General features: G+C 42.0%; 1 protein-coding gene across 12 annotated transcripts in view; it reads left to right on the top strand.

Moving 5' to 3' along the window:
* The window catches only part of Ubap2 (ubiquitin associated protein 2), a 91,240-nt gene that overhangs the window by 25,893 nt on the left and 57,197 nt on the right, over nucleotides 1–8,150 (top strand). For 5 of the 12 annotated variants that reach the window (XR_001872673.2, XM_008842465.3, XM_029567958.1 and 2 more), the window contains exon 3: nucleotides 4,312–4,348. The exons of 3 other annotated variants lie outside the window; for them this stretch is intronic. Coding sequence is in view for 6 of the 9 variants with exons in the window: in XM_008842465.3 (XP_008840687.1) it covers nucleotides 4,312–4,348 (37 nt within the window). In the remaining 3 variants the exon portion in view is untranslated. Of the gene's footprint in view, nucleotides 1–974; nucleotides 1,042–1,661; nucleotides 1,729–4,311; nucleotides 4,349–8,150 lie in introns of those variants that run through there. 4 more of the 12 variants (XM_029567955.1, XM_029567959.1, XM_029567957.1 and 1 more) reach the window with 4 other exon arrangements.

Genomic DNA, 8,150 nt, shown 5'->3' on the forward strand with positions numbered 1-8,150 from the left:
GAATGCCAAATTAGAAATGTAATCTACCCCTACCCTGCCTTCTATCAGTCTTTGAGCTGATTTCCAAACCGTTTGCTCAAGGGCTTAATTCTTTTCTTCACGGAAGGTTTTTTTTTCAAATTTTTATTTTTTATTTTTATTTTATGTATATATGAGTATATTGCCTGCATGTATGTGCGTGTACCCATGTCGTGCAATGCCTCAGAGGTTAGAAGAGGGCTTTGGATTCCCCTGGAATTGTAGTTGAGGACGGTTTGTAGCTTACATGTGGGTGCTGGGAATCCAACCCCGGTCCTCTGCAGGAGCAGTCAGTGCTCTTAACTTCTGAGCTATCTCTCCAGTCCCACATAATCTCCCTGTAGCCCCAGCTGTCCTGGAACTCATTATGTATACTAGGCTGGCCTCAACTCACAAAGATCCCCTGTCTCTGCCTCCCAAATGCTGGGATTAAAGGCACGCACCACCACGCCCGGCCTTCTTGTTTGGTTTGAGACAGTTTTGCTATGTAACACCGGCCTGACCAGGAGTTTTCTGTGTAATCAGTGCTGGTCACAAATTTTAGACTGTAGTCTCTCCAGTGGTGGGACTACACCAGCGTTTTCATTAATAGCTCTTATTTTTTTGGAGACAGGGTTTTACTGTGTAGCACTGGCTGGTCTGGAGCTTGTGTATAAATCAAGCTCACCGCCAGCTCGCACCTGCCTGTCTCTTCCTCTGCCTCCTTTGTGCTGTGATTTAAGGCCTATACTACCACGCCTAGCTACATTTTTGCCTCTTTTCCTGCCCCTCTTATTTCTTGGGCTTCTTCCCCATCCCTCTCCCTCCCTGTGACTCCCCCTTCACCCTGTGATTCTCTCCATTGTATTGAGTAAAAACTTTACCAATGAGCCATACCTACAGTCTTTTCAGTTGCTTTTAATGTGGGATTATTCTTCAATTTGAAAATTTTGTTCTAAAAGTTTTTGTGGTACCAGGGATTGAACTCAAGTTCTCATCTGTGCCAAGCAAGTGTCACACCACTGAGCTATATCCTCATGCCAGGCAAGTGTCACACCACTGAGCTATATTTACCCCAGCCTGTGTTTTACGTTTTTGTTTGTTGTGTTCTGTTTTTTGAGACAGACTCTCCCTGTAGCCCCAGTTAGCCTTAACTCTAGACTAGGCTGGCTGAATGTGCCTGCCTGTCTTCTAAGTGCTGGCACTAAAAACCACCATGCCAAGCTTTGTGTGTGTGTGAGACAAGGTTTCATTAAATTTTCTAGGCTCACTTTAGACTTCCTCTGTACCCCAGGCTGGCCTCCTGAGTAGCTGGGATTTCAGGTCTGTCCCAGTACAGCAAACTTGTTCTTGTTTTTTAGCATTTACCTATTTGAAGAATATATGCTAATATTTGATCTTTTAATTTGGGCCTGTATGATAATTTTTTTTTTTTTAAAGATTTATTTTATGTATGTCTGTGTGTTAGAAGAAGGGCGCTGGATCCCCAGGAGCTGGAGTTACAGGCAGTCACGAGCTGTCCAGTGTGGGTGCTAGGAACTAAACTTGGGTCCTGGGAGAGCAGCAAGTGCCCTTTAACTGTTGAGCTATCTCCCAGCCCTGTATGATATTTCTTCATAAGTACCATAAATGTGATCAACTTTTTTTTTTCTTTTCAATGCTAGGACTCAGACCCAGAATTCTTGCAAGAGCTAGGGAAATGTTCTGCCAATGAACTACAACCTCAGCCAGGTGTGGTTTGTTTTTAATGCATCATGTTATGATATAACAGGGTATAAAGTTTGTTTTTTGTGTTTTTGTGACAGGGTCTCCCTGGAGCCCTAGTGGGCCTGGAACTCACAGAGATCCACCTGCCTCTGCCTCTCTAGTGCTGGCGTTAAAGTCGTGGTCTGGCCTAGAATTCATTCTGTAGACCAGGCTGGCCTCAACTCACAGAGATCCACCTGCCTCTGCTTCCCTAGCCCTGGCATTAAAGGTATGTGACCACACCCAGCTAACTTTGTTTTGTATACTGCCGATCAGTTTTACAGCTTGCTTAAAATGATGTTCTTCTAATGTCTTAGGGAGACACAAGCTAGTATGTGGGGTTTTTTGGGTTTTTTAATTTTAAGATTTATTTTAGGGTTGGAAAGATGGCTCAGCAGTTAAGCACACTGACTATTCTTGCAGAAGTTCAGGTCCGAATCCCAGTACCCACTGGCAGCTAAGAACTGTCCGTAACTACAGTTCCAGAGGATCCGACAGCCTCTTCTAGCTTCCATAGGCATTGCACAACACAGGTGCACTTACCTACATGCAGGCAATACACACATACACATAAAATAAAAATAAGATTTTTTTAAAAAGGTTTATTTTAAAATATTTACTTATTTTATTTTATATGTCTGAGTATTTTGCTGCATGTAAGTGAGTGTACCCATGCGTGCAGTGCCCACAGAGGTCAGAAGAGGGTGTTTGATCCCCTTGAAATGGAGTTATGGGTAATTGTTAGCTGCCATGTGGGTGCTGGGAACCAAACCTGGGTCCTCTGCAAGAGCAGCCAGCCCTTTTAACTGCTCAGCCATCTCTTCAGCTCCAACATTTGTTTGTTTGTTTTTGTTTTTTTAGTATTTTGTTATCTTTATTTTATTTGTATCCGTGTATTGCCTGAATGTATGTAAGTGCACCCATGTCACTTAATGCCCGAGGAGGATAGAAGAGGCTGTCGGATCCCCTGAAACTGGAGTTACGGACAGTTGTTAGCTGCCATGTGGGTGCTGGGATTTGAACCTGGGTCTTCTGCAAGAACAATCGGTGTTCTTAACTGCTGAGCCATCTCTCCAGCCCTGTCCAACATTTATTTTTATTCATGTGTCTGGGTATGTGTATGTGAATGTTGGTGCCCTCAGATGTAAGAGGTATTAGATCCCCTGGAGCTAGAGTTACAGACAGTTGTGAACTGTCTATTGTGGCTGCTGAGAATCAAAGTTTGGTTCTCTGGAAGAGCAATACATTCATACCTGTGCATTGAGACACAATAAATAAACTAATTAAATTTTAAAAAATATCAGCACCAGGTGTGGTGGCACACACCTGTAGTTCCAGCACTTGGGAGGCAAAGGCAGGTGGATCTTTGTGAGTTCAAGGCCAGCCTGGTCTACATAGTGAGTTCCAGACCAGCTGGGGCTGAGGGAGACCCTGTCTCAAAAAAGACCAAAAAAATAATGCCGGGCATGGTGGTGCAAACCTTTAATCCCAGCACTTGGTAGGCAGAGGCAGGTGGATCTTTGTGAGTTTGAGGCCAGCCTGGTCTACATAGTGAGTTCCAGGACAGCTGGGGCTACAAGGAGACCCTGAGTAGCATAACAGTCTGAGTAGCATAACAAATTTAAAACAAGTTTGGAATAGTGAAAGCCTGTCTCAAAAGAAAAAAAAAAAATTACATAAAATAAGGAATTACATGACTTCTGTTCAACTAAGAAAATAAGCAAAATAGTAATGAGCCAATAAGGATTTGTTATTTTTTCTTTTTTGAGAAAGGGTGTCACTGTAGACAAGACTCATCTCAAACTTGTTATTGTACTCAAGTCTCTGCCTCTCAACTGCAGGTATTTTAGGCATGAACCACCGTACCTGTCTATAAGAATGGTATAAAACAAAACAAAAAAAGGAAACGTTAAAGGGTACCAGTAGGTTGGCTGAGTGGGTAAAGGCATTTGCTGCCAAGTTAGGCCTGAGTTTGGTCCTTGGGGGCCCACTTGATGGAGGGAGAAAGGTGGTTCCAACAGGCTGTCTTCTGCATACATACAGACACACACAGTACATAGATGACTATAATAAAAAGTTAAACATAATAAACAGTATAGCTCAATTAATGACTCATTCTTGTAACTCTAGTCTGAGGCAGAGATTGCTGTGAGTTCCAGGCCAGGCTAGTCTACATACTGACGTTCCCAGCTGCCTGGGCTACAAAGTGACACATGTCTCAACCTGACCCTGCCTCCCCTGCAAAAAATATCCAAACAAGAAAGAAACCCCTACTTCATTATATTACCCAAATATTTCTGGATAATGAGTCCAAGAAAAGAAGTTTGGTTCACTAGGAAATCATCCCCCCACCCACACATTCTCTATTGGGAAAGCAGCTTAGTGCCTTAGAAGCGGTGAGAATGGATAACAGTTCCAGGGGAAGACAGTTACTGGTGCAGCTTTTCCTGGCTTTACTCCTTCAGTGTGAGAGTTGGCCTAATGGATGTCACTTATGGGGAGGGTGTACTAACTTTGTTTAAGTTGGAATTACTAGTTGACCCTGCTTTTTCCTCTTTTTTCCCTAAGCTGTACAGACCTCTTGACACTTCTAGAGCTCAGCCTGGTAACTTCCCTATTATACTCCTATATTTGGTGCTTTATTTATTGAATATTTATGGAATTGTTTGTTGAACAAAGTAATCTTGGCTAAGGTTTATAGAGTACTTTATAAAGGTATTTAACATTTTGATTAAATTTTGCTATTTTATTAGTGTATAGCATTAATGTTGCGGTACTGTGCCTATTAACAGTAGTTATGTGTATCAGCTGTGCTTTCAGAAGTTGTCTAGTCTGTACTCTGTTAGGACTAAAATAGATGATTTCACAAAAGGTAAATGTAAAGAAGATTTGTAAAAGTCATAATACATAAGCTGAAAAGACTAACTTGGAGTAAAGCAATAATTGATAATGGCATGAGTAAGGCAAGGCCTTTACAATTAGGCATGTATGGATGTTATTGTCAAAATGAAAATATAGAAACACATGGGGAATGAGCCTAGCTCATATAGTAGAGATTATGCTTGCCTGGCATGAGGCTCTTAGTAATTCTGTTGGAAACCTTCAGCCAGGTTTATTGATACAGATGCTTTTTAAAAATATTTTATGATATCTTCATAGGGTTAGGGATTAGAGTATTTTTATAAATTGTGTATAATTACAAGCCATGAACAATTCTCAGGCAGTTTTCAAGCTTATAATAATGCTGCCTTAGACTTGGGCTCAGTGGTTGAGTACATGCCTGGCATGTGCCTGGCCCTGGCTTCAGTTCACTAGCACCATAAAACATACAAAATAGCACTGTCCCTAGAGCCAACATTTGTTGCTCTTATTTCACACCCCCTTAGTTCTTCATACCCTTTCCCAGAAAGCTGTCAGCCATAGTTACTAGCCTTGGTATACTTTGTATTCTTGTACCCTGACATTGGAATGTTTTCGTGTGGAGGACAGAGGTGACAGCAAGTGTCTTTCTCAGCCATTCCACCTTACTTTTTGAGACAGGGTCTCATTGATCTTGGTGTTCATTGATTGGCTAGACTGGCTGGTTAGCAAGCTCTAGGGCTATCTGCCTGCCCTGTCAGTGTTGAGTTACAGTGCTGCTCCAATTCCTCATGGTAGCTGGTACTCTACACAATCAGAAAAACTTCTCTAGTAACAAACTACTAAATTGATCCCTGAAATGAATCTTCCATGCCTAGATTTTACTTGGGTGCTGAGGATCTTAACTCATCTTCTCATGCTTGTGCAGCAATCACTGTCAATCAGCTGAGCCATTTCCTCAACCTCTACCTTGTCAGTCTTGCTCCAGCTCTCACTCCCCTCTCTGTGTTCTCTTCATAGTCTCACAGATTTTGCATGTCACTATTGTGAATTGCGTTCTCCAGTGTCCCCATTTTTGCACCTGTCACTTTACTCAGTCTTAAAGTATTAAATGACTGAAATATTTCAGGCCAGCAAGATGGCTCAGTGAGTAAAGACTCTTGTTGCCAAGCCTGAGGATCTGAGTTTGATTCCAAGAACCTACATGGTGGTAGGAAAGAACTGATTCCTCCAAGTTGTTCTCTGACCTCCACATGGGCGCTATGGGATAACAACCAGAGAGAGGGGTGGAAAGACTGTAGGGGTGGGGGGGCGAAAGAGTTCCCTTTACCTTGCTTCCTTTCCTTCTCATGTCACTTCCCCTAGTCTGGATGCCTGTTAGATGTTAGTGGGTAAAAAAGAAAGATGTAATTGTTCACCAGATTACTGTTAGCTCCAACCTGTTTAACTCTTTTAATGTTATTCTCAGGATGCCATGCATATTTGAAGGGTTCATTTTTGGGGTCCATTTTTCTCTTTACACATACACAATTTTATAAGCTATAAAATCAATTTTTATTAATTTATTTTTTTTGGCCTTTTTGAGACAGGGTCTCCCTGTAGCCCCAGCTGTCCTGGAGCTCACTATGTAGACCAGGCTGGCCTTGAATTCACAGAGATCCACCTGCCTCTGCCTCCTGAGTGCTGGGATTAAAGGTGTGTACTACCACGCCTGGCACTTTTTATAATTTTAAAATTTTTATGTATATGTTTTGCCTGCATGTGTGGAAGTATACCAAGTATATGCAGTGTCCATGGAGGCCAGAAGAGGGCATCAGATACCCAGGACTTAGTTGTTATCCACTGTGGGTGTGCTTGGAATCAAACCCAGGTCCTCTGCAAGAAGCTGCTTTTTTAATTATTTTAATTAATTAATTAATTAATTAATTAATTGTTGGTCTTTTTGAGACAGGGTCTCCCCTGTCTGTAGCCTCAATTAGACCAGGCTGGCCTTGAACTTACATAGGCCTGCCTGCCTCTGCCTCCCAAGAGCTGGGATTAAAGGCGTGCTTCACCAGGCCCATCATGTAGACCAGACTAGTCTTGAACTCCCAGAGATGTGCCTGCTTCTGCAGATTTATTCTATATGTGTCAGTTTTTACCTGCATGTGTGATATATGTATGTATGTATGTATGTATGTATGTATGTATGAGCACCACAAGTATTCTTGATGCGTGCAGAAATAAGAGAACATCAGATCTCCTGGAACTGAAGTTATAGTTGTGAGCTGCCATGTAGGTGCTGGGAACAGAGCCTTAAAAGCAAGCATCCTTAACTGTTGAGCTATCTCTTCTTTGTTGAGCTAACCCATACTCAACTATTTTTTTTCTTTTTTTGAGATAGAGTCTTACTATATAATAACCCTGGCTGGACTGGAATGGAACTCACTATGTAGACTAGGCTAGCCTGGAACTTGCTGTGTGGACTAGGCTGACTAGTAACTCACAGAGTTCTGCCTTCCTCTATCTCTGATTGCTGGGGTTAAAAGTGTGTGCCACCATGCCTGGGCCCCCATAATTAACATTTCATGTTCTGTGTGTTATATTCAGTTCCTTATGCTTGCAAGCCAAGCACTTTACCAATCACCTAGCTTCAGGACATTTTTAATTGAAAGTATATGTTGAGATTTGAGTCCCAAAGTAGTGGAAGGTCCTAGGGAAAATGTGACTGCTCATTTAGGCTTTTAGGACCAGGAGCATCAGTGGTCCACTCTCATTTCAAAGCTCTGAATATAATGTGGGAGCTCCATCCCAGAGGTTGTATTCTGGAAGTCCTCTTTGGGTTTTTCTCCTGTTTCATCGCTATCATGTAGTTGGGCCCTTTGTCTATAATCCTGGGACTTCTTAGTTGCTGATGGGTACAGGGTATGATTTCTGATATGCAGTAGGGATAATGAAAGTGTATTAAGGTTTTTATATATTGGGAAGGAATGAGTACATTAAAATTGTTAACAAATCTAGATATTGAATTTTGTACAAACATCTTTCTAGATGTAATGCAACAGCATTTGATAGTTAAGCTGAGATAACAGCAATAGATTGAGATGAAAGGATTGACCGTTAGAACACTCTACAAAATGGAAAGACCTTACGAGAAACTATCAGTACATCCTTCCTTCTTGGTTGAGTTTCTTTGAAATGAATGCAATCAATATATAATAGAAGCTAAGTGGAGCTAGGGATGTGGTTCAGGTGGTAGAGTGCTTGCCTAGCATGCACAAGACCTTGGTTTAAAATCCCTAGCACCACATAAACTGGGCATAAGGACACAGACATGTAATCCTAACTCTTGGGCAGTAGAGGCAGCGGGATCAGAAGTTTGAGACCATACTCAGCTATATAGTAAGTTAGAGACTAGCCTAGCATATATGACTTTTTCTCATAAAACAAAACAAACCAGGTCTGGTGTGGTGGCGCACGCCTTTAATCCGAGCACTCGGGAGGCAGAGGCAGGTGGATGTGAGTTCAAGGTCAGCCTGGTTTACATAGTGAGTTCCAGGACAGCTGGG

This window comes from Nannospalax galili, unplaced genomic scaffold (assembly GCF_000622305.1).
Source record: "Nannospalax galili isolate Female #2095 unplaced genomic scaffold, S.galili_v1.0 scaffold341, whole genome shotgun sequence".
Lineage (NCBI taxonomy): Eukaryota > Metazoa > Chordata > Mammalia > Rodentia > Spalacidae > Nannospalax > Nannospalax galili.